The sequence below is a fragment of the Mobula hypostoma genome, chromosome 2 (assembly GCF_963921235.1).
Source record: "Mobula hypostoma chromosome 2, sMobHyp1.1, whole genome shotgun sequence".
NCBI lineage: Eukaryota > Metazoa > Chordata > Chondrichthyes > Myliobatiformes > Myliobatidae > Mobula > Mobula hypostoma.
Window position 1 is genome coordinate 126,070,096 of NC_086098.1, and position 26,909 is coordinate 126,097,004.

Below are 26,909 nucleotides of genomic sequence, written 5' to 3' on the forward strand. Positions count from 1 at the left end.
CTTGTAGAATGCCTTGGGGTTTCCTTTAATCCTACTCACCAAGGCCTTCTCATGGCCCTTCTGGCTCTCCTAATTTCATTCTTAAGCTTCTTCCTGCTAGCCTTATACAATGGCATGCAAAAGTTTGGGCACCCCTGGTCAAAATTTCTGTTACTGTGAATAGCTAAGTGAGTAAAAGATGAACTGATTTCCAAAAGGCATAAGGTTAAAGATAACACATTTCTTTAATATTTTAAGCAAGAAAACTTTTTTATTCCATCTTTTACAGTTTCAAAATAACAAAAAAGGAAAAGGGCTGGAAGCAAAAGTTTGGGCACCCTGCATGGCAGTACTTAGTAACACCCCCTTTGTCAAGTATCACAGCTTGTAAATGCTTTTTGTAGCCAGCTAAGAGTCTTTCAATTACTGTTTGGGGGATTTTCGCCGAATCAACTTTGCAAAAGGCTTCCAGTTCTGTGACATTCTTGGGCCGTCTTGCATGCACTGCTCTTTTGAGGTCTATCCACAGATTCTCGATAATGTTTAGGTCAGGGGACTGTGAAGGCCATGACAAAACCTTCAGCTTGTGCCTCTTGAGGTAGTCCATTGTGGATTTTGAGGTGTGCTTAGGATCATTATGCTGTTGTAGAAGCCATCCTCTTTTCACCTTCGGCTTTTTTACAGACAATGTGATGTTTGCTTCCAGGATTTGCTGGTACTTAACTCAATTCATTCTTCCCTCTACCGGTAAATGTTCCCCGTGCCACTGGCTGCAACGCAAGCCCAAAGCATGATCGATCCACCCCTGTGCTTAACAGTTGGAGAGGTGTTCTTTTCATGAAATTCTGCACCCTTTTTTCTCCGAACATACCTTTGCTCATTGCGGCCAAAAAGTTCTATTTTAACTTCATCATTCCACAGGACTTGTTTCCAAAATGCATCAGGCTTGTTTAGATGTTCCTTTGCAAATTTCTGACACTGAATTTTGGCCGCAATGAGCAAAGGTAAGTTTGGAGAAAAAAGGGTGCAGAATTTCATGAAAAGAACACCTCTCCAACTGTTAAGCACGGGGGTGGATCAATCATGTTTTGGGCTTAGCTGGCTACAAAAAGCGTTTACAAACTGTGATACTTGCTAAAGGGCAAGTATTTCCTTTGTAAACTCCTTCCTGTTAGCCTTATAATCTTCTAGATCCCGACCATTACCTAACTCTCTGAACCTTTTGTTAGCTTTTGTTTTCTTCTTGACTAGATTTATTACAGCCTTTGTACACCACAGTTCTTGTACCCTACCATAACTTCCCTGTCTCACTGGAACGTACCTATGCAGAACTCCACACAAATATCCCCTGAACATTTGCCACATTTCTTCCATACCTTTCCCTGAGAACATCTGATCCCAATTTAAGCTTCCAATTTCCTGCCTGATAGCCTCATAACTCCCCTTACTCCAATTATACGCTTTTCTAACTTGACTGCTCCTATCTCTCTCCAATGCTATTGTAAAGGAGATAGAATTATGATCACTATCTCCAAAATGCTCTTGCATTGTGAGATCTGACACCTGACTAGGTTCATTTCCCTATACCAGATCAAGTACAGTCTCTCCTCTTGTAGGCTTATCTACACATTGTGTCAAGAAACCTTCCTGAACACACCTAAAAAACTCCACCCCATCTAAACCCCTTGCTCTAGGGAGATGCCAATCGATATTTGGGAAATTAAAATCTCCCATCACGACAACTCTGTTATTATTACGCCTTTCCAGGATCTGTTTCCCTGTCTGCTCCTCGATATCCCTGTTACTATTGGGCGGCCTATAAAAAACACCAGTAAATTTATTGACCCCTTCCTGTTCCTAACCTCCACCCATAGAGACTCCACAGGCAATCTCGCCATGACGTCCACCTTTTCTGCAGCCCTGGCTCTATCTCTGATCAACAGTGCCATGCCCCCACCTCTTTTGCCTCCCTCCCTGTCCTTTCTGAAACATCTAAAACCTGGCACGTGACATAACCATTCCATCCATCTGAGCGCGTCCTTTCTCTATCACCTGTCTATCCTCCCTCACACACTGTCTCCCAACTTTCTCTATTTGTGAGCCAACTGCCTTTTCTGCAGTCTCTTTAGTTCGGTTCCCACCCCCCAACAATTCTAGTTTAAACTCTCCCCAGTAGCCTTAGCAAACCTCCCTGCCAGGATATTGGTCCCCCTGGGATTCAAGTATAACCCGTCCTTTTTATACAGGTCACACCTGCCCCAAAAGAGGTCCCAATGATCCAGAAATCTGAATCTCTGCCCCCTGCTCCAATCCCTCAGCCAAGCATTTATCCTCCGCCTCATTCTATTCTTATACTCACTGTCATGTGGCAGAGACAGTAACCCCGATTACTACCTTTGCAGTCCTGCTTCTCAACTTCTTTCCTAACTCCCTGTAGTCTTTTTTAAGGAACTCTTCCCTTTTCCTACCTATGTCATTGGTACCAATATGTACCACGACCTCTGGCTGTTCTCCCTCCTACTGCAGGATATCATGGACGCGATCTGAAACATCCTGGACCCTGGCACCTGAGAGGCAAACTATCATCCGAGTTTCTTTCCTGCATCCACAGAATCACCTGTCTGACCCCCTAACTATAGAGTCCCCTATTACTGCTGCCGTCCTCTTCCTTTCCCTACCCTTCTGAGCCATGGGGCCAGACTCTGTGCCAGAGGCACGGCCACTGTTGCTTCCCCCAGGTAGGCTGTTCCCCCTCCCCCCAACAGTACTCAAACAGGAGTACTTATTGTCAAGGGGTACAGCCACAGGGGTACTCTCTAGTACCTGACTCTTCCCCTTCCCTCTCTTGTCTGTCTCCCGTGGCCCCAGTGTGACCACCTGCCTATAACTCCTCTCTATCACCTCCTCGCTCTCCCTGACCAGACTAAGGTCATCAAACTGCAACTCCAGTTCCCTAACATGGTCCCTTAGGAGCTGCAGTTCGACATACCAGGTGCAGTTTTGGCCGTCTGGGAGGCTGGGAGACTCTAGGACCTCCCACATCTGACACCAATCACAGAAAACTGGCCTCACACACAAACTACTTCTTTTCCCCAATTAACACAGGTAGACCTACCTCGCCTCATTGACGTCACGCGTCTGCGCAGTCTCGCCTCTCTTTTACCCTGAGTTGTAAAACTGCCTTCGCTCCGGAAATCCTTAGCCGTTCACCCGCAGCCTTTTTGCTCTGTGACTACCTGTGAGCAAGCGAATCACAAGGTTGTATAATTGGTACATTCTTTGATAATAAAGGTACGTTTGTACTTGATTCTTGAACCTTGAATCTAATAACAACATTTATAGAAATGCATGGATAGGAAAAGTTTAAAGGAATATGGGCCAAACGGGACTGACTGACTGAAGGGACTGAAATGGATCAGCTCATGATAAAATGGCGGAGCAGACTCGATGGGCCAAATGGCCTACTTCTGCTCCTTTGTCTTATGGTCTTATGGACTTAAGTGGCAACTTGGTTGACGTGGACAAGTTTGTTGAAAAACCCGGTTGCATGCTGTATTATTTTTTGACTCTGTGACTCAGGTTAATGACCTGGCACCGAAAGTTATTCTGCAGGTTCTCTGTTTAGAACGGACAGGGAAAGTATGCTTCGTGGGAAAGCATCTCACTGCCAAGATAAAAACATCTGTTATTTTAGACTTAAAGCAGCAGCTTAATTTTCAATATGAAAGAATTGAATGTTACAAAAATGCAGCAGGTCATTACGCAGCATCTGTGTAAAATAAAGGAACTGATTCATTAAAACTGACTGTCAGTCCAAGATTATTTACCCACAGATGGCAACTGACCTTCTGATTATTTTCTGTTTCTTTCAGTTTTTCAACATCTACAGTATCATGCTTTGATTTTCGACAGCATTAGAGTTGCACTTTGGGAAATTGTGCAGTCATAATCTGTATCAAGGTCTGATCGCTAAATTTATTTTCAAACCATAGTTGCTTATTCCCCAAAGCTGTTTCTTCACAATCATCTCTCCTGTAATAAAACTAAACTTTAACCAGTGGAGAGATGATTCAGGTGAATTTTGGCTGGCACCTGACGTCTGTGTGAGGGAGAAGCCTTGTCTTCCAGTAATTACAGATTAAATAGTACGGACGGAGTAAATGAGATGTTGTGGAGTGTCAATGACAGAGATGCCATCAGGTCCCAAGGCAAAACTTCCAATAAATCTCTGTTAATGATTGAAAGTTAAAACTCCAAAGGGTATTTTGGAGCGAACTATTAAAAAAAACAAATGATTGTTTTCTGAGAGCCATCTGATCCCTGCGTGCGACAGCAAGCTCAAGGTAGGACTGCATCAGGGAAGACAAGCAACAGTGGTGAGTCAGGACCAAGCAACAGGTTAGAAGATACTGCAGAGAAAAGGGATGTAATGTCATGTTTCATGGGTAGCTGAATGAATGGTGTCACTATAGTGCACACATGTTAGTCTGCTGCATTACCGTTCAGCACGTGACATCAGTGTGGATGATGGGCCCTGAGCTCCTGTATCTTCAGTAATTATTGATCTTATAGTACTGATAATGGAACATGAAATCAAGGAGTGCCATTGACTGAGCTGCCATTGGTCCAAAACCAAAACTTAACCTTCACTTTTCCTGTTAATGATTGAAATATAAAACTCCAAAGGGCATTTTGATGTGAACAGTCAAACCACAAGAGTTTGTTTCCTGATACTCATCGCCCTCTTACATTTGCCAGTTAGTTAGGGAACGGGTGACATTGCATCAGAGAAGGCAAACAACAGCGGTGAATCGGGACCAAGCCACAGGTTAGAAGACACAAGGGAAAGAGATGAGAAATTGCATTTTATGGGTGAAACTGGGAAACTACGCAGCTTCGAGTTTGAGGGGTCGGTGTTGTGGTACAGCAGACATTGCAGGCGTGTACGATCCAGACCTCAGGTGCTGTCTGAGCATAGTTTGTAATGTTTACCCTGTGGCCATTAAGGGCTTCCTCTGACATGCCCAAGCTGTGCTGACTGGTAGGTTGTATGGTTACTGTAAATTCTCCCTGGTGTTGTGAGTGTAAGAGGTCAGGGAAAGGGTGGGTTGTGTTAATGGAAGCGGGAGAGAGAGAGCATGGGGCTACAGAGAATTCTGAGGGGGAATGACATCAACAGAATTGTTCTAGGAGATAGCACAGAATCAATGCACCAACAGACCCCCTTCAATGTCATGGGAAAAATATATGAGAACTCCTGCATTCTGTCTCGGAAAACCCTACCCATCCACTCCTCTTAAGGCAGAGTTGGTCTTTTTCTCCCAAGGTGGAAATGACCCATACTGAAGGGCACAGGTTTTAGGTGCGAGGGAGAAAGTTTAAAGGAGACCCGTGGTGTAAATCAACCTGATTCCCAATGAATCACCAACGTGGCAGTTAACTGGGTATTCCAGTTCACAGCACTGGCTTGGGTTGGAATTAGCTTTGGCCTCGCCCTTCTCTTGGAATCTAACAATATGTACAATCATTGGTAGGATTGTGTGCTGAGTCTGTGAATGGAAGACTTCAACCCTGAGGTGGAAGGTAAGCAACTATTTATTTATTTATTGATTTGGTTATTTAAATTCATCTTTATTTGGGACTTGGGTATAATTGATGTCACCGGCAAGGCCAACATTTATCGCCCATCCCTAACTGGCCTTGAGAAGCCATCTTGAACTACTGCAGTCCTTCCGGTGAAGGTGCACCCTCAGTGTTTTTGAGGAGGGAGTCACAGGATTTAAACCCGTGACAAAGAAGGAACAGTGATATATTTCCATTTCAGGGTGGTGTGGTAACTTGGAGAGGAACCTGCAGGTAGTGGTGCTCCTTTGCACCTTCTTCCCTTGTCCTTACTGGTGACAGATGCCGTACATTTGAGAGGTGCCGTTGGAGTAAGTGTGTGTATTTTGTAGAGTGAACTCTGCAGTAATGCTGGTCTGGTTGGAGAGGTTCACCTAATTCTAATTAATAATCAGACTCTCCACAATTGACATCAGAGATAGACATTCACATCTTATTTCCGCAGTTCAGCTCTTTCCACTAAGGCTGGGTTGAGTTTTAAGCTTTGTGGCTCAAAACAAGGGCTGGATATGTGCTATTTGCCTATGACTGTCTTGATGAGACCTTCCATTACATTGCTGATAACTGAGAGTGGACTGATTCTGGGGTGATTAGCCCAGAAATTGTCCTTGATTTGATCTCCAATTTCATTCCTATCTTTTGATTTCCTTAATGACTGTGTGCACTGTGTGGAGTGAAGTTTACTACATCAGAGTTCACTGCATTGTTTGCCCTCTTTAAAGATTGTTTATTTACAAGTTCTATCCGTATTACTTCCTCTACTGAACAGCAGATTGGAGAAGAATCTGCAGAGGCCACAACAGAAAAACCGAGGGTGGAGCCAATGAAATGGTCACCTCGGCTGTGAGCATTGAATGACAAACAGGCTTGAGGGACTCTACAATCTACTCCTGCCCCTATGGACATCCACAAGGGTTATTCTATGGTTCCAAGTAATGGACAATGGAGAAAGGGTACTGCTTTAGAGCCCCACTGAGATGGGGTTGGTCAGAGCCATTGTATGTGCGATGGAAACAACTCAATTTTCTAATGTGAAATTTCACCAGGGCAGGCATATAAAGAATGAGCTGTCCTGAAAACTATCCATTAGAAACAAAACAAACAATTCTAGTTTGTAATAATAGGAGCAGATTCTTCCATGTGTCAAGGGCTGATGCTTATTCACTGCGCATTAATAAATTCTTCGCATGTTCTCGACCCATCAACGCCTGTGTAATTTTGTGCATTTTCTGTTTTCAATTAAACATTTTTCTGCTGTTTATCTTCAGTGCCATATTTTCTCAGATCCCAGTCTATTGCTCACGGCTCCCAATTGGAAGCCTTCTCCAGGTTTATATCAAACTCTGGGAGATGAACAAGAGGTGGGAAGGAAGGTGTTTTGTTCCGTTGTTTCCACTGTACCTAATAGCCTTTTGGAATTTCTTTTAACAGCTTGGAAAATGATTCATGGTATGGAGAGCTCCACAGTGTCAGAAAGTGACGAGTTGGTTTTCTTTGTCAATGGACGCAAGGTAGGAGGAATAGGGTCATTGGCCAAGAGCAGTAATTGAGTGAATTAAGGGTCTACATTAGATCTGACTTCAAGGTATCTCAGTTTTAAAATATTTGCTGTTGGCTTCTAAGCCCCAGCTCTATCATCCCTTCCAGTGTTACAATGATCCAGGGTTGAAACTCAAAACTAATTTAAAAATATATGACTGGGGGATATGGGAGGATTTTCCATACACCCCTGGTTCCTCTCATGAATCTAGAACAAGGAGATCACTGTTTCAAAATAACCACCATGCAGTTAAGAAATATTGAACAGTAAAGCATGGGAAGGATCCTTTGGCCAAGAATATTTGTGCCGACCATGATGGCATTTTAAACTAATCCCACCTGTCTTTAGAGTCATAGAATAGTACAGCCCAGATGCAGGCCCTTCAGCCCAATGAATCCATACTGACCACAGTTCCCACCCAGCTAGTCCAAATTTCCTGTGTGGCCCAAATCCCTTCATGTACCTATCCAAGTGCTTCACAAATGATACTGTTGTAGCTGTCACAACCACTTCTTCTTGCAGCTCATTCCATATATCTGCAATCCTCTGCAACCATCTACACCTTCTGCATGAAAAATTTGCCCTTCAGATCCCTTTTAAATCTTTCCCTGCTCACCCTAAACCTTTGTCCCCAAAATTTGGACTCCACTATCCTGGTGATAAGACTGTTTCCATCCATCTTATCAATGCCACTCATGATTTAAAACACTTATTCAAATTCAACTTCCTCATTCAAGTTCAAGTTCAAGTTTGTCATTCAACAGTACACATGTGCACAGCTAAACGAGACAGTGTTTCTCCAGGGCCAAGGTGCAAAACACAGCACATGCAGTCACAGTAACACATACAGTCGCACACAGCACATACAGTCACATGCAGCACGTAGAGCTATGATAGCACATGCATTTACAAAAAATAATGTTAGCTCAAGTCTCTGAGAGGCATGGCCTGAAGATTGGTCATGTGTCGGTTGTAGTCCTGGAGCCACATTTTTGTAAGAACCAGTGTGCAGCAGTCCCTTATCCTGTGCTGGTTCAAATCATCTTGTCTTGCATCGGGTCGGCCCCAGGAAATCCGGCTTGTCTTCCCAGGAGCAAACACCTGAGAGCAGAGTAGTGTTGGGAGGGGCCAGTCTCCAACCCAGCATAGATTCCAGTGTGCCCGCTGCACCTCTGTTCTCTCCCACACAGCCTCTGGCACCTTCTCCCCAGGTGGCCGAAACAGGCAAAGCCATGGCATGAGGGCCTGGTCAGCACAACAACGCCATGCAGCTTCCCCATTGTCACCTCGCCACTGAACCAATGAACTGGATGTGCAGTATTCTATATTACCAATGTCCGTTTACAAGAAGAACTTTGCAGACACACAATTACACCATTTGTTGGACTTGGAGAGGCCTCTGCAACCAAGCATGCCACCATCTTACTGAAAGGGTCTCATATGTTCCAAGGAACGAAATCCCAGCCTGGCCACCACCTCCCTATAACTCAGGCCCTCTAGTCTGGCAATATCTTTGGAAATCTTTTCTGCATTCTTTCTACTTTAGCTATGCCTTTCCTGTAAGAGGGTGACAAAAACTGTACACAGAACTCCAAGTATGATCTCAGTAATAACCTATACAACTGCAAGATAATGTTCCAACTCCTATATTCACTGTTCTACTGATGAAGATCAGCATATTAAACAACCTGCACCGGTATGAATTTCCAAAATGAACTCACTCAATATCTCTACTGAAATCCTTTTGCTATGCCTCAACCACCTCCCTTGCTGATCAAGATTCGCCCAGTAATCTATGAAAACCTTCCTCATTATTGACATCATCTTATCCATGGTCCATATTTCTCCATTCCCTGTCTGTTCATATGCTTGCCTTTTAAAAGTTGCTGTCATAGTGGCTTCAACCACTTCCCATGGCAACATGTTCCAGGCACCTACTGGATTCTGTGTTTTTTTAAAAAAATGCCTCACAATTAGAACATTGGAAATACAGTGCCTATAAAAAGTATTCATCCAACCCCCCCCCCCCACCAAGGAAATTTTCATGTTTCATTGTTTTACAACATTAAATCACAGTGGATTTAGTTTGGTTTTTTTTGACTGGTCAACAGAAAAAGACTCTTTTGTGGCAAAGTGAAAACAGATCTCTGTAAAGTGATCTAAATTAATTACAAATTAATTGATTGCATAAGTATTCATTCCCTTTAATATGACACACGAATCATCACTGGTGCAGCCAATTGGTTTTACAGTCACATAATTAGTTAAATGGAGATCACTTGATTGATTGTAGTAAAAATACACCTGTATCTGGAAGGTCTGACCTTTCAACCTCCTATAATTTTTTTTTACCCACTCACCTTTAATGTACTCAATTATATGACATTCTCATTCTCACCCCTTCATGTGAGTTTTCTTTAACAGTGGCTTCATTAGTACTATCAAATTTGTCAATTTTCCCAACTGAAGCCATTGCTTCAAATTCAGAGGGTATTTCCCCTCTGAAATGCCCCAGTAAAACCCTTCCATTGTGGCTTTTGTTGGATTTTGGCTTGACAGTCTGTGTTGCCATTAAGATCTTTTTTTGTTATACTCAAAATCCCTTTGCTCTCGGGTTGTCAACATAAGTTTAAACACCTCAATTTTTTCCCATAGCATTTGACATGAGTGGTAAAACACTCCAAGCCTTTGATAAGATTCTTATCAGGAATATGTGCTCTCTGAGCAAAGGATCAGAAGCTGAACACAGTTGATTAGTTTGAAAATGTGTACTAATGAAGGAAAATTAGTCAGAAAAGCAGAACACAACAGGTGCTTGGAAATCTGAAATGATAGTAGAGGGCAACAGAATTTTTCAGGGCAGCAGCCATCTATGGAAAGAGAAACTTCAAGTTCCTGGGTAACAAGATCTCTGAGGATCTAACCCGGTCCCAACATATTGATGCAGTTATACAGAAGGTAAGGCAATGGCTATACTTTATTAGGAATTTGATGCGATTTGGCATGTCAACAAATACACTCAAAAACTTCTATAGTTATACCATGAAGAGCATTCTGACAGGCTCCATCATTGTCTGGTATGAGGGGGCTACTGCACAGGACCGATAGAAGCTGCAGACGGTTGTAAACCTAGTCAGCTCCATCTTGGGCATTAGCCTACAAAGTACCCAGGACATCTTTAGGGAGCGGTGTCTCAGAAAGGTAATATCCATTATTAAGGACCTCCAGCACCCAAGGCATGCCCTTTTCTCACTGTTGCCATCAGGTAGGAGATACAGAAGCCTGAAGGCACACAGTCAGCGATTCAGGAACAGCTTCTTCTCCACCATCCCATTCCTAAATGGACATTGAATCTTTGGACACTACCTCACCTTTTTTTTAATATACAATATTTCTGTTTTTGCACATTTTTAATCTATTGAATATACATAACTGATTTACTTGTTTATTTATTATTTTTTTTATCTCTGCTAGATTATGTATTGCATTGAATTGCTGCTGCTAATTTAACAAATTTCATGCCACATGCTGGTGATAATAAACCTGATTCTGATTCTGGATTAATATTTCAGCTCAATCAGAATGTCCATCAGTTCTGGTGAAAGTTTACCGAATTGAAAAGTTAACTTCTCCTCTTTCCACAGATGCTGCCTGACCCGCTGAGTATTTTGAGCATCCTCTAGTTTGGTATGGGTAAGGTAGGAGGTTTGATAAAAGAAGTGAAAAGATTTGGCCCTTGATAGGGATGAAAGTGCAGGTTTTCCAAAAGATTAAAATGAGAAAGATGCAGGCAGCTAGCAAGTTTGTCAGGTCGGGGTTGATTACGGTGTTAAGGGCAGTCAGACCATGATGGAATTTGAACTCTTGGATGAGTCTTTAGACCTGTTGCCTTACATTATAGTGAGCCAAATGCTAGCCAACACTGTGGTGAATACACTCTGATGTGTGTTAGCCCAAAGGCAGCTTTGATCTGGGTGGCCTCATTTCATGGATTGCCGGCCATTTCACATGACAATTAAGATCGAGCTGTGCGAACGGAGTCACCAGCAAACATGGGACAATAGATTCTTCCCCTAAAGGCAATTACTAAACTGAAAAGAGTTTGCATGCTCTAGATGCCCTTTATACAGTGATGCAGCCCATGTAGTGGGGATGTCCCACACCATGGGTTGGGAGTTGTAGGACAATAGGAACCATGATGGCATAAGCCAGTATGTCCAAGCTAGCTTCCCCTGAACATTGAGTGTGGAGATGGGAGAAAAATACATAAGTGGAGTGGGATCTAAAGTCACCAGAAAAGCATCCTCATTTAGGTGAATCCCATCTGCATGTTTGCTTTGTTTGAAGCCAATGGAATTGAAAGAAGGGCGCTGATTATAACTCAGTGTTGTTGAGGAATTAACTTCTCTCCCTGGAGTTCCAGCTTGTCTGCCACGTGGTACTCTGACCATCTTACACTGATGCTGTGCAGTTCTTCAGCTGCTGGAAAATTAAAAGAGCAGTGGACAACCTCATTAAGGTTTATTAGTTGCTAGGGTGTGCTAACTCTTTCTTCTGTTCTTGTTTGATTGTCCACAGGTTGTGGAGAGAAATGTGGATCCTGAACTGAACTTGTTAACCTTCCTGAGGAGGAAATGTATCCTTGCTTTGTGCAATTGGTGGTACATGTGATTTACAAACGTGGAGGGTGAGAGGGAAGTGTGCTAGCAGATCCTTCCAAAAGACCACGCTCAACGTCAGATAAAAAATTGGGATCCCTACCCTTACTAAGCTCTTCCAAGGAAATTGATATGTTGTTGTTAAATAGGGGGTGGAGTAAAGGGGCCAATCAAAATAGATGGTTCCTCGACACAATCTGCAATACAGAAGTACAACTGGTTTCTTCCATTGTGTCGTCCAACTAGTGTAGCCTGTAGTTAAAGGATCAGTGACCTTGCACCAAGCTGTGGCTTGGGATACTTTAAAGACCACCACAAGTAATCGGGAATAACCATTTAATAGCACCTCAGTGATACATGAAGCTTTAGAGAGGGAGCATTTCAACACCAGCTTGAGACCTGTCTAACAGTGGCTAAGATTAAATCAGGGGCAGCTGGGCAGCACAGTGCAGTGTGGCTCAAAGGGCCAGAAGGGCCTATTCCGCACTGTATCTCAAAAATAAAAAAATACCATTTTGATATTTCCATATTTGCCACAGAAATTATTCACTCTTAAATGAATGCCATAACCTGTCTGACAAATCCTGAATGCATTTAGGTTGTGTTTCTGTGTTAACATGTCACAGCCTTTTACAAGAATTCAAACTAATACCCTGCATGATTGACAAAATTCACAGCAGATAATAATGATTATAGCATATTTCTGGAAATGAATCCTTTCAATTTTACTAATGTAATAAGAATTATTTCTGTCTCAATCTCAAATTGTAATGAACAGAGTCAGCTGTTAGGCACACAGTCTGTTTTATGGCTAATTGAATTTCATAATGGCTGGTGTTGAGTTTAGGACTTGGCTAAATTCTTCTGGAAAAGTACTATGTAGATCAAGCGAACGGCACACACCATAAAATCTATATGAGCCAACACTGCAAATTCTGTCAGTGGCAAATATCTGTAAACCCACTCACTGTGCCCACTTGTCCATGATAAACTCCAAGACTGACCCCACTATTTCCCTGCATCCACCACCATGGAACCAAATGGTTCCTCTATAAGCTCAATCACTGGACCCACTGGTCCTCTACAAACCACCAGTGGACCAACTGGTTGCCTGTGTAAATGCTATCACTGAACCTATTGGTTCCCTATAAGCTTCATCACTGACCCCACTGATTTCTGTATAAACTCAATCACTGTACCCACTGGTTCCCTGTAAATTCCATCACTGAACCCATCGGTTTCTCTCCAACTACATCATTAAACCCAAACAGAAAAACTGGAAGAACTCTGCCAGTTAACAGCATCTGTGAAAAGAGGAATTAGTTCACATTGCCCTGTAACCCCAATTGCTAGCTGAATTGGTTTCTGTGTATGCTTTTTGCTAAACTCTTTTGATGGTCACTTTTTGCTTTAAATTGATATATGTTGGTCTGACCAGGCTAGATGTCATTCATTTCATATTCTTCATTCCCTGGGCAGTTTCTGACTGGCTCTTCTTCAGGTGCACATCCTTTGGTTGTCCTCCGATACCCATCCAATAATTTTACCCGCAACAGCCTATGGAATCTGTTCGGATGCATTTTGAGTGGTCTGTGTCAATCAGTTACATATCTGTTGACCACAGCTTTCCTTAATGTAACTATCAGTGGGGCTAACTGGAACCAAGCTCGGCTGTGGGGAAGGAGGGTGTGGCTCTTGCACAGTGATGATCTCCAAGTACAACACTCTCCAGGGGAAGATCATGTATCCTTTCACCAACCAGTATATGACACAAGAAAACCTGATTGATTTCCTTCTCGGCATTCATATTCAATGGAACTTGTTAAACATTGCAAAAGCAAAAAGATTCTGCAAAGTGTTTGCAATCCATTGGGTATCCTCATTTCCCCCAACCATAACTCCTACACCCAGACCAGACACCAATAATATCAAGGTGTTCCACGTGTGAGCAGCCTTTGCCTTTTTCTAGGAGATATATGATTACACCTTTACAGACTTTGAAGTGGGTGGGGAAGAGGTACCAGGATGCTGCCCGGATCTGATGGCATGTGGTGTGAGGAGAAACTGGACAAATTGGGTTGTTTTCTCTGGAGAGGCAAAGGCTCCATGAATCCTTCACATTACACAGTGAACATAGTCTTTTCGAGGTTAGCAAGAAACCTCTAAACAAAATACAGAGAATGAACAAAAATGTCCAGTTGAAGAAATATAAACATTTCTGGTCCAAATTACTGAGCATAAATACTAACTTCTGAGTTATAACCAATAAATGCAAATTGGGATAGGATCAGAGAATTGAATATGCGACAGGTGCAGGGTAGGGAGAAATGGGTTTCAGTTCTTGGCAAACTGGCAGGAGTATTGGGAAAAGAGAGATTGGAGACACAAAAGACTGCAGTTTAGACGTACAATTATAAATGATATAGTGTGAATACAGGTCACTTGGGCCAAATCATTCATGTCAATCAAAATGCTCAGCTAAACTAGTCCTATTTGCCCATGTTTGGCCCATATCTCTAAAGAGTTCCTGTTCGGTTGAGAGAAATATATTCCATATGTCTCTCAAATCTCACTGTTGTTCCTCCCTCAGGAACTTTCCCAGGCAGCTCGTTCCAGCTGCTGGGATCTGGAGCAAAAAAATCAAGCTTCTGGAGGAACTCAGTGGGTCAGTCAGCATCCGTGGAGGGAAAGGAATGGCTGACACTTTGTGTTGAGACACTGCATCGAGTGAGAGTGTAGAGGGAGGTCAGCCAGAGGGAGAGATGTGAGGCAGGGGCCGGGAGGTTATTGGTGGACGTGGGTGGAGTTGGGAGACGTGTGGGGAAGGATGCAGCATGGAGTTCAGAGACAGAGGCTGGGAATGATAGGTGGAAACAGACAAGGAAATGAGGAACTGGGTGAGGGAGAGGAAGGGAAAGATAGAGACACAAACTGGAAGGTGATAAGGGGAGGCAGATGATGTTTGTATACTGGACCCTGATAAATTAAAAAGGTGATAAATGAGTGAGAGGGACTGAGAGAGAGAGTGAGAGGGACTGTGAGTGAGAGAGAATGTGAGAGACTGTGACTCTAAACCTCAGGCTGGTCTCTACCTTTCAGAGTTTAACCGAAGCAGGTTAATGACATCAATGATTGGATTTATCATTAGTTAGTTAATATTTTTGTGATCCACTTGGTTAAAGTGAGCCTATTCCACATATGTCCTGTCACCCACTTCCCCAGCATCTCTTTCCACTCTCTATCTGGGCCATTTTGGTCCTAGTCTTCCCAATCAGTCAGGACACCACCAGACATTCTGTGCCACCTTGACAGCATCTCCGCAGACACATGGCTGTGAACGCCTGTCTGGCACCCCTTTGCTCTCTTCACTGGACTGCTGTGACCACGGTGGAGGGGATCGGGAGCACCAGTACGAGGCTTCATCCAGTCCAGGTGAGCTGCACCCCTGGCATTAGTACCATGTCTCCCTTCTACGTGCAGAAGGCGGGGTCAGTGGTGCCAGCTGTAAACTGAAGGGCATGATGTGGCACTGTGATGATACGTGGCGGGATTCCGTAAGGAGAGCAGGGACCAAGAGACCTGGGGACAGACGTGCTCAGACCTTTGAGGTGCCGGGTCATTTATGCAAACGTCTAGGACTTGGGTCTTGTAAGCCAAGACGTAAAGGAGAAAAGCTGGCACCATCAATCCCATCCCTGCTGTTGTCCTGTTTGCCTCAAACTCATTCGTTCGTAAGTGCCTATCCAGTCCGTTTGGAAGGGCCTGGTTGGTTCTCTTTCCACCTTCCATATACACAGAGAGTTTCAGAGCAGAACCAGTCTGTGGATTATTTAAAGAAAAATTGACGTGAAAATTTATCCATTGGTGGAATGCATAAAAGCAGCTTTCAAACTGCAGGCATTGCACCCATTGTTCACCCAAAATGTGGACTCCGATTCTCTCACTACAAATACAGCGAGTCCAGCAGTTTCTACTTTTATTTCTGATTTCCAGTATCTACAGACTTAGCTAACTATCTATTTATTTATTTTTTTAATCTATCTATTTTGAAGAATTTCTTTTAACTGGTTTCTCCCCAGGCTGATGAATTTTTGCTGGAATCCAAGTGGGTGTTGGCAGTATGTTTGGTCCACACTTCATGCATCAGAACTGCTTTGCTACACACTTGCCTTGTAACTTTAGGTCTCAGTCCAGAGAGTCTTGAACCATTTGCTCACGGGAACAACTTCCCATCTGCCTACTTTGACTGAACCAGTCATCATCCTCAGATGTCACATGATGTGGTGTGTTTGCAGCTGACCAGAGACGATCCATAACTGTGCCTGTTTTCTGTGGAATTGTTTAAGTACTGTATATTAGCTCCAGTAACTGATACGTAGGTCGCCAAGTCATACAGCATGAAAACAGATTCTTTGGTCCATCAAACACCCTATTTTACTAATACATTAATCCCTTATTTTTTACTCAACCCACATTCTTATCAATTTCCTCAAGATTTCCCACTCACTTCCCCATAAGGAACAATTTCCGGTGGCAAATTTAACATCCTTGGGACAAAACTGGAGTCCGTGCAGGGGACAGCAGCCGTGGTCAGCATTGAACCTGCATCACTGGAATTGCTGTGAGGTAGTGGCTCTTACCACTGCACCACTGTGGCATGCTGGAGTTTATGGTACTGTGATGGGACTGCTGTTACCTAGATCTCTTAGTAAAACCCCAGGGATAATATAATTCCCTTTAAATGTTATGGAACCATTATCTCTTGCTAATATAGAATCCAAAGCATTTAGAGCATCTCTTCCATGCTTCATACGATGGCCCGGTTTTGTTCTTCACTGCATTGCAATGAGAGTTTCCATGTCTGATCAAACTTCCCGCACTAAATCTCTGCTTTTGTTTCAACCTCAGGAGCGTATTGCAAAGGCCCACGGCTCCCAGTGTGGATTCTGCACCCCGGGAATTGTCATGTCTGTATACACTTTATTGCGGAACAACCTGAACCCCACAATGGAGGAAATCGAAGACACCCTCCAAGGTAGAGCCTGCTCGTTTGAGGCTCAGTTCCTGTCCCTTGTCCAGTTTGCAACCTGATGGAGTAAGGGAACAGATTAAAGGGCAGTAAGGTGGTGCAGTAGTTAGTTCAACTGCCTCACAGTTCCAAGGGTGCAGATTACACCTCGAATTTCTGTGCTCTTTTTATGAGCTAGGAGGTTAATTGGCCACTGTAAGTTAATCCTTTGTAAGCAACAAAAGAATCTAAGAGGAGCTGATGAGCGTGTAAGAGTGGATAAAGTCACAGGGTGCCAGATGGTAAATCGGGTGCATGGGACTGATGGGGTTACTCCCCCTCTTGGAGCTGGCATGGACTCAATAGCCTCCTTTTCTGTTGTACCATGGAAGCCAAAGCTTTGACACACATTTCATGGAGAAAGGAGCTGATCAATGAACAGGAGAGTGTGAGTGATTTGGGTGGCAGAAGTGAGTGGGAGGAAGTGACGACAACGTCGTGGGCCTTCCCAATAACCATCTGGAAAAATGCATACACAATGCGAGGTCACACCTCTGCACCATGCGTTCACCACGTGTGGTCATACTGCTCTCAGGCGAATTTCATATCCCTCCTTAGCCTCTAAACACTGAATTCAAGTAAAAGGGAAACTTGGCTTGGGTCAGCTAAGGCAAAAAGAGAGGGGCAATACTTACTAAAGATTGCCTGGATTGCCTGTAAGATTTATGTGGATAAAGAGAGAGATGAGGAATTCCTTAGGTCCATGACATTGATATGTTGAAGTTTTCTGTTCTCTATCCAAGTGTTCCGGACCAGCTCTGGCTCCATTCTTTTCTTTCACTTCCCTCTAAACTCTTACATTCCTGCTAGTTGGCCCCCTCCCGACCTAAAATCTAGATGTTCTTGTAATATAGTCTATCCAAATCTCTCTCCCTTAATTTTTATTCAACACCTCTCCCCCCCACCCCAATTAAATCTCCTCTCAGCCTTCGAGTTTGTACCTTTTACAAAAGCTGATGGAAACATTTCGCAGGTCAGGCAGCATCTGTAAGATAAACAGAATCGATGATTCCAGTCACTGCCTCTTCCGCATATTTTATATATGAGTCTCGGCTCTGATGTTCCTGGTTTCACACAAGCACCAAAGGTGTCCTCTGTCAGCTGGTGGAAACCACTGTAACTCACCACCTCACAGTGCACCTTCTTGCTGCTGATTGAGATAAATTCTCTGCTGAATTTCACAGCATCAGAGAGAGAACAGGTGTGGGATATTCGAACTATGTCAGTGTGACTGCTTAATTTTAAATTACCTCTGTTAATTTGCCTCCCAGGAAACTTGTGTCGCTGCACAGGATACAGACCCATCCTCGAGGGTTACCGTACCTTCACCCAAGTAAGGAAACTCCAATGGCTGCGGCCAAATATTTACCTTTTGTCAGACTGTGGCTACCACTGATTGTTTTTATAGACCCTTGTTTATTTGCCCTGTCAACAGGATCTGATAACTGAAAGTGAGTTTCTTGTCATCGAGGCAAGGACAGTATTTACTGCCGTTGCTGATCACAGTTACTGCGGTCGAGATGCCAGGCAGGATAGTGGAATGCTCCTCTTGCGGGATGTGGGAAGGCGGGGAGACTTTCCAGTACTGCTGATGACTATACCTGCAGGAAGTGCATACAGCTACAGCTTCTTTCACACTGCATTACGGAATTGGAACTGGATGATCTCTGGATCATTCAGGAGGCTGAGGAGTTGAGCAAAAGGGCATACAGGAGATAATTACACCCAAGGTGCAGGACACAGGTTACTGTCGGGAGGGTAAAAGGGTTAGACAGCCGGTGCAGAGAATATTTGTGGCCATTCCACTCAACAACAGCTATACAACCTTGGATACTGTTGGGGGAAGAGGGGCAATGGCCTAACAGGAAAGCCACAGCAATTAGGTTTCTGGCACTGAGTCTGTCTCTGGCTCAGAAGGTGGTGGTGGTGGGAGGAGGGGGAAGGTGGAAGAGAAAACAGTGCAGTAGTGGTAGAGTATTCCATAGTTGGAGGAGCAGAGAGGAGATTCTGTGGACCTGAAAAGACACCCAGATGATATCACAAACAAGATCCTGATAAAGGGTCTCAGCCCAAAACGTCGACTAGTCTTTTCCATAGATGCTGCCTGGCCTGCTGATTTCCTCCAGCATTTTGTATGTGTTGCACAAATGATATGTTGCCTCCCAGGTGCCAGGGTCTGGGATGTCTCCGCTCAGGTCCACACCATTCGGAGGGAGAGAGTGAGCAACCGGAAATCGTGGTGTACATTGGTAGCAACAACATAGGCAGGAAAAGGGAGGAGGTCCTGAAGGGAGAATGGAGGGAGTTGGGTAGAAAGCTGAAAAGCAGGACCTCCAGAGATTGCTGCCATATGCTGGAGGGTGTAAGAATAAGGTGATTTGGCAAATGAGAGCGTGGTTGAGGTGTTGGGGCAGGGGGCAGGATTTCAGATTTCCGGATCTCTTTTGAGGAAGGTATGATCTGTACAAAGAGGACAGAATGCACCTGAACCCAAGGGGGGGACAATATTCTTGTGGGCAGGTTTTCTAAAGCTGTTGGGGAGGGTTTAAACTAATTTGGCAGGGCGATGGGAAACCAGGGTGATAGGGCAGTTGGTACACAAGGTGATGAAGTGTGCGGTGAGACTATAAGAAAGGACAGGCAGATGATGAGGCAACATTTCAGTCAGTGAGAGCAAAATCAAAAAGGGTGTTGAATACAGGACTGGAGGGGTTATATTTGAATGCAAGGAGTATACAGAATAAGGTAGATGATTTTGGAGCACAGTTACACATTGGCAATTGTGGGTGTCACTGAGTCGTGGTTGAAAGAAGATCATAGTTTATATCCAAGGATTTACATTGTATCGAAAGGACATGTGGATAGGCAGAGGGGGTGGGGTGGATCTGTTGGTAAAAAGTGAAGTCAAATCCTTAGAAACAGGTTACATAGTATCAGAAAATGTAGAATACTTGTGGGTAGAGTTAAGAATCTGAAGGGTAAGGGGACCTTGATGGGAGTTGTATACCAGTAGATAGGACGTGGATGCAAATTGCAATGGGATATAGGAAAGGCATGTAAAAAAGCTAATGTTATGATAGTCATGGGGATTTCAATATGCAAGTGGATTGGGAAAATCCGGACGGTGCTGGGTCCCAAAAGATGGAATTTGTAGACTGCCTATGAGATAGTATTTTAGAGCAGCTTGTGGTTGAGCCCACCAGGGGAAAGACGATTCTGGATTGGGCGAGGTGCAATGAACCAAATTTGATCAGGGAACCCTTAGGAGGCAATGATCATAATATGATAAACTCCACCCTGCAGTTTGAGAGGGAGAAGATGGAGTCAGATGTATCAGTACCTGTATTATACTAGAGTTAAGGAAATTACATACGCCTGAGAGAGGAGCTGGCCAAAGTTAGGATAGACAAAGGACGTACTGTATAGTGGATTTTCAGAAGTCCTTTCACAAGGTGCCACACATGAGGCTGCTTAACAAGATAAGAGCCCATGGCAAAGAGTGGGAATAAAGAGGGCCTTTTCTGGTTGACTGATGATAACTAGTGGTGTTCTGCAGGGGCCAGTGTTGGGACAGCTTCTGTTCAAATTAAATGTCAATGATTGGAATGATGGAATTGTTGACTTTGTGGCCAAGGTTGTAGATGGTATGAAGATGGGTGGAGTGACAGGTAGTGTTGAGGAAACGGAGTTTGGGAGAATGGGCAAAGAAGTGGCAAATGGAATATAGAGTAGGAAAGTGTATGGTCAAGTGCTTGGTAGAAGGAATAAAGACATAAGCTATTTCCTAAATGGGGAGAAATTTCAAAAATCAGAAATGCAAAAGGACTTGTAAGTCCTCATGCTGGATTCTGTGAAGGATAACTTGCAAGTTGATTTGGTGGTGAGGAAGACAAATGTAATGGGAGCATTCATTTTGAGAGGACTAGAATAGAAAGGCAAAGATGTAATACACAAGCTTTGTAAGGTATTGTTCAGGCAGCACTAAGGTACTGTGAGCAGCTTTGGGCCGTTATCTAAGAAAAAATATGCTGGCATTGGAGAGGGTCCAGAGGAGGCTGGCTAGAATGATTCTGGGAATGAAAGGGTTAACGTATGAGTAGCGTTTGATAGCTCTGAGCCTGTGCTCACTGGAGTTTAGAAGAATGAGGGGGATTTCATTGAAACCTACAAATATTGAAAGGCCTAGATAGAATGGATGTTGAGAGGATGTTTCCTACAGTAGTGGAATCTAGGACCAGAGGGCACAGTGTCAGAATAGAGGGACATCCATTTATAACAGAGAAAGGAGGAAAGGGTTTCTTTGGCCAGCGGAATTCATTGCCACAGACGGCTGTGGAGGCCAAGTCATTGGGTATATTTAAGGTGGAGGTTTTTAGGTTCTTGATTAGTCAGGGTGTCAAGGATTATGGGGAGAAGATGGGAGACTGGAGTTGAGAGGGATAATAACTCATCCATATTAGAATGGTGGAGCAGACACAGTGGGCTGAATGGCCTCATTCTTCTCTTATGTTTTATGGTCTGAGCTCATTTATTACATGGTACCATTGCCACTCATGTGGCCTCCTGTGGCAATGCAGACTTCTATTGTTTGAGGGGCTTCCCCACCATTGTCCACTCCTCCATGTCCAGTAGCAGAAGAAAACGGGACTCTGGTCTTTCTCCACTGAGCCCTTGCATTGGCTGCACCAAGTTTCAGTGCATCCCTCAACTCATGCTCCTGGAGCCTGGAATTTGCCAGTCAGACAGCTTGCTGTGCTGGATGACCATCAGGTTTCTGGCAGGTTACTGAGTTGATGATCTAGTAGCGGTTGGTTCATCTTTATTTCAGTCCCTAGGAGCAGTCTGTAGATCAGATAGTCCTCTGTACACAGTTGCTCACGACGAACTGTGACAAGGACTCTATTTACTGATCACTGTTGAGAAGGCTGTGCTGAATTCTCCTGCAATCCATCTGGTGAAGGTTGTTGCACAGTTCAATCACAGCGGGAGACCCAGTGATGATGAAGGAACTCTATACATGTCTAAATCCAGGTGTGAGGGAGAGATACCATCCATTCAATTTGGGAAAAAGAATTAGGTAGGGCTATGGTCTTGAAGGACAGATAAGAAGGTAGCGTTCATTGACCTAATTCAATACTGCCTGGGCATCAATTTGTTCTCACACACATGAAAATACATGCTCATGCACACGTGCACGCTCACACACAACATCATGCCAGCCAAGCAAACCTCTCCCACACAGCTTCCGTCTAGGCTTGCTGCCCCGGAAAACATTCAACATAGTCAAGGAGCTCTTCTATCTCACTCTGTCTTTTCCCTTCTCCCATCAGACAGAACATACAAAAGCTTGAAAACATAAACCACCAGGGTCAAGGACAGCTTCTATCCCATAGTTATGAAATTTTTGGAAGGATTTCCTATGCACTGAAGATGAAATCTTGATCTCCCAATCTACTTCATTCTGGCCCTTGTACTTTATTTGTTTACCTTTACAGCACATTCTCTGTAGCTGCAACATCATATTGTAGATTCTGTTTTCTTTTCACTGCATTGCTGTCCTTGTGTGTTGAATAATCCATCTGGATGGCATACCACCGACGCTTTTCCACTGCCTCTCTGTACATGTAAGTGTGACGATATTACTAATACAACACACACTCACACACTCACACATTCACTCACACACTCTCACACTCACTCACACACTCTCTCACACTCGCACACTCACACTCACACTCTCACACTCACTCACACACACACACACTCTCACACTCACACACACACACTCACACACACACACACACTCTCACACACACTCACACACACTCTCACACACATACACACACACACACACACACTCACTCACTCACTCACTCACACACTCTCACACTCACTCACACACTCTCCCACTCGCACACTCACACTCACACTCTCACACTCACTCACACACACACACACTCTCACACTCACACACTCACACACACACACACACTCTCACACACACTCACACACACTCTCACACACATACACACACACACTCACTCACTCACTCACACACTCACTCTCTTCTGATGAAGGACCCCAGACCAGAGACATAAACTGCTTTTTCTTCCAATTTTTGAATATTTCTCGCATTTTATGTTTATTATAGCTGTGGGATGCTTTGGTTAGCCCAGCCCCCTGAGATGGGGAGGGAGTCTGGGATGTGTGGTGTGACGTTGAGGCAGAGGTGGAAATTGGCAGTAAGTGGTGAAGATATTTTTGATGTTTTCTATCTCCATGTAGTCACCGGGCTGCTGTGGTGGAGCTGCTGATGGCAAGAGCTGCTGCAAGCAACAACCTGAAGAGGTTGATCAGGTTTTGTACCCTCCAGTAATTCTAACACCCCTTCACCACCACAACGTCTGCATGAGTATATTGACACTTCTGTACTCACTTGCATGCATCTGTGCATGCATCCTTGCATGCATGTGTGCCTGGGAGGGTAAGAGGGGAAGGGGGAGGGGGAGAGAGACAGAGATGATGTTTGTGTTATGCAGTATGTCTGTACAGGGTGGTGGTTTGGTTAGACTGATAGTTATCTTTGTGTGTGTTTTTGTGTATATGTAAATGACTGTGTGATTATGTGTGTTTGTTTACTCACATATATTTGCTGGTGGGTATGTGTGTTTATATGTGTGTACTCTGTGTGCATGTGTGATTATAAATGTTTTTGTGTGTGTTTGTGTGAGTGTGCGTGTGTGGTTAGATGTGTGTGTTTGTGCACATACACAAGTGGAAATGGCGATCTCATAACTATCAGGCAGATTCAGTCTCCTGAGTTTAAACCTTATCCCAAGTTGTGAAACTATGAGCTAAAAAGAGAAACGTCACTTCAATGGGAAGGTCTTGCATTAAAAGTGCTCTAGCTACATTCAACCCTACATTCATGACCTTCTACAGTATGTGGAGGCAATCCTAACTGTGCCATCCTATTCCTCTTTTCCTTCCCCAAATCCCAACAAATATTCCCTCCAACAGTAATCCATTCCACATTGAAAGTTATTGATGAATTTGCTTCCACTGGGTTCCAACAAATCTGAGGCAGTAAGAACTCTCTGTACAAAAGTGATTCACATTTGAAATCAAATTCTCAAACTCACTGATTACACTTGAATTCATCACTATAGATTGATAGTTTATAATCTAACCAAAGCAAATCCATGTCCTCATATTTGACAGTGATTTTTGTCTGTGTGCTTAACAGTAGAGCCTGTGTAACTCAACGGTCTCCCTGTTTCTTATGGTTTCCAGTTCCATCTCACATCCCAAAGATGTGTGAACTGGTAGCTGAGCTGGTCACTGTAATTGCCCCTAGTGTGCAGAATCTGGTGGGGAGCTGAAGAGTATCTGGGGAGAATAAAAAATAATGGGATTACTGTAGGGTAAGTGTAAATGGATGCCGCTGGTTGGTATGAACCTGATAGACTAATGGGCTCTTTCTGTTTTGTATCTCTCCATGACTCTAATCCACTTTGCCAAGCAAATTATAAACTGTGTATTAGTTCTTAAAGGGGCAATGCTGTGTGATTCGTTATTTAAAATCTCCCCGACTTTAGGCTAATTGTTCTGCACTTGCAGTGACAAAACAATAGATCACAATCCCACACTCTGACAGCCCCAGACATAACTCAGAGATCACTGCACCTCACAAAAAAAGTAAACAATTTTGTCTAGAAATTGGATCAGCTTGCTAATTTTAATGAATACATCAGATAAAAATAGGCTTTATTACTCCCATTTTGAAATGTTTGTGTCCGTTTCTCATTGAATTTAGGAAACTGGTCTGAGCAATCCCTTCACTCAGGGACAGGTATCATTTCCCAGATATGATGATGTTATTACGAACTTGCCAATAGAAATCAGACCAAAAAATCGTGAGCCACAGTTTGTCACTCACTTCTCAATAACGCAAAGAGGACATCAAATTGGGGAATTATGTATAAATCTAAATGGCCCAGTTAGGCAATTGTTGGAAGGGTTTATACATTCTCCATCCACCACGTGTAGGCAACACTCAGCACTCATCAAGACATTTCATAACTTGTCTCTGCATGGAAGGAGGCTATTTGGCCCATTTGGTCTATGCTGTCTCTCTCAGTCCCAATCCCTCATTTATTTCCCTGTAATCCATTTCCTTTCACATGGGCATCACTCACCCTGCTCCTGCTACCTCCCTCCTACACTAGAGGTCACTGACGGTGGCCAGCTATCATATCAGCAAGTCTTTGGAGTGTGGGGGGAAACCAGAGAATCTGGTTCCCAGTGAGATGCGGATATTTTCATCCAAGCGCCTATGCTTGTTGCCTTTCCTCCCATCCTCACCGACCCCACTCTCAGCGTCAACCTCACCCTCACTCTCACTCTCACCGTCCTACTACAGTTTCAAACCATTCCACCTGTGATGGCCATGGAGGGGGCCCTTTAAAAGAACTGACCTGTTTCCCTTGAGTCAGTGCAAGAATGAGGTGGTAGCTGTCTCCTTAGTTACACAGCTCAGGTTTTAACGCTGCTTAAGAAATAATGATGTTTTACAAACAAAAATATCCCAAATTCACAGTCACGTTCTGACCATGATTGAGTTACTAATAAAGTAAAACACAGTGCCTGCCAACTGCATGAAAAATTGGGTAAAATCCAATTCTAATTTATTTATATCATCATACGAGTCTCAATTGAAAAGTAAATTTGTTAACAGTCAGAGGATATTACTGGTTATCATGTACCCTGTAACAAAAAGTACACTTCAGAAATAAAATACTACAGTGGCTAAAAATCTAAAATGAAGCTGGAAGTTTTAGAAAGACTCGGGAGACCAGGCAGCATCTGTGAGGTGAATTTCTGTTGAAAAATTGACCTGAAGATCTCAACCTTTAATCATCGTGCTGAAACATTGATACTATTTCTCTCATAGGAGTTGCTGCCTGGCCCACTTAATGTTGGACTCTTTCTGTTTAGTTTAACAAACATTTTCTCTTTACAGAAATCATCCAAACTTTTTGAATCATCAGAGTTTCAGCCTCTGGATCCCACTCAGGAACCCATCTTCCCCCCTGAACTGGTAGGTATAGGTGATAACAAAGCTCCCCCTCCAGGGAGCCCATTCTGACTGAGCCCTTTCGTGGATTAAACACTCCCTAACCACACTGGTTTATGGAGCAGCTACACTCTCTGACTTGTTTCCAAGTCCCTTCATGGACATACCTGCCCCTATCTTTGTCGTCTCCTCCAGCTTCATTCTGTTTCTTCAGTGCTGTCCTCTTATACACTCTGAATTTAATGGTTTGACTCGCCTCCAGTTGTCTAGCCCCTAAAGTTTTAGAATTCACTCTTGAAACCTTTACCTTTCTACCTCTTTCTTTCCTATTCTAGGCCATTGCTTAAGCCCTTTCTCTTCGGCTACCTTGTCGTAGATTGATGTCCAGTTTTATTTGATGCTGACCGCAGGTGCTGATGTTGAGCCCCTACAATGCTTCCTGTCTCTCGGATTCTTCCATGGACTCAGCAGCAGTTTTGCAGAAGTTATACTTTGAAATACTCTGGCCTGCCTTTCAATACAATCTCCTATCAACTCTTATACTATGTCAGTTCCCCATTACCTTCAGTGGCTGAATCGTACTTGCCCAAAGGGTTCTCTGAGCCACAACTTCCCCTCAGCTGGTTTGGGAGTCGAGCAGGCTCCCTGCACCTAAAGTGCCATTGACTGGGCTTACAGCGGATGGATTTCTCCCACTCACACTGCGAGGGACATTCCACTCTGGATGTCAATGTGCAGCAGTGGGCTGGGAATTGATCCTGTCCTGGGCAACACCTTCTGGGAATAACTCGGCAGAGGGAATGCAGACTGGGTGGAATTGAATCAATTTCCTATATCAGGTCGTACTTTTGAGCTCAGCCCACTCGCATTTGCCGGCCCTGACTCCCACCAAGCCCTGTGCACCCCTCACCCCTGTGTTCATTGAGATCCACTGGCTCCCGCGCACCCCTACCTCAAGTTTTCAAA

General features: G+C 43.8%; 1 protein-coding gene across 5 annotated transcripts in view; it reads left to right on the forward strand.

The window, feature by feature from the left end:
• The first annotated feature begins 4,336 nt into the window (after positions 1-4,336).
• xdh (xanthine dehydrogenase) overlaps positions 4,337-26,909 on the forward strand; it is a 106,321-nt gene continuing 83,748 nt past the window's right edge. Inside the window, exons 1-10 of one of the 5 annotated variants that reach the window (XM_063040630.1) lie at positions 4,337-4,355; positions 5,514-5,562; positions 7,033-7,112; positions 11,720-11,777; positions 13,446-13,542; positions 15,123-15,231; positions 16,708-16,834; positions 18,139-18,200; positions 23,153-23,224; positions 25,890-25,967. In XM_063040630.1, coding sequence (XP_062896700.1) covers positions 5,535-5,562; positions 7,033-7,112; positions 11,720-11,777; positions 13,446-13,542; positions 15,123-15,231; positions 16,708-16,834; positions 18,139-18,200; positions 23,153-23,224; positions 25,890-25,967 — 711 coding nt within the window. In that variant the 5' untranslated portion in view covers positions 4,337-4,355; positions 5,514-5,534. Of the gene's footprint in view, positions 4,356-4,675; positions 4,919-5,513; positions 5,563-7,032; positions 7,113-11,719; positions 11,778-13,445; positions 13,543-15,122; positions 15,232-16,707; positions 16,835-18,138; positions 18,201-23,152; positions 23,225-25,889; positions 25,968-26,909 lie in introns of those variants that run through there. The other 4 variants (XM_063040629.1, XM_063040627.1, XM_063040631.1 and 1 more) reach the window with 4 other exon arrangements.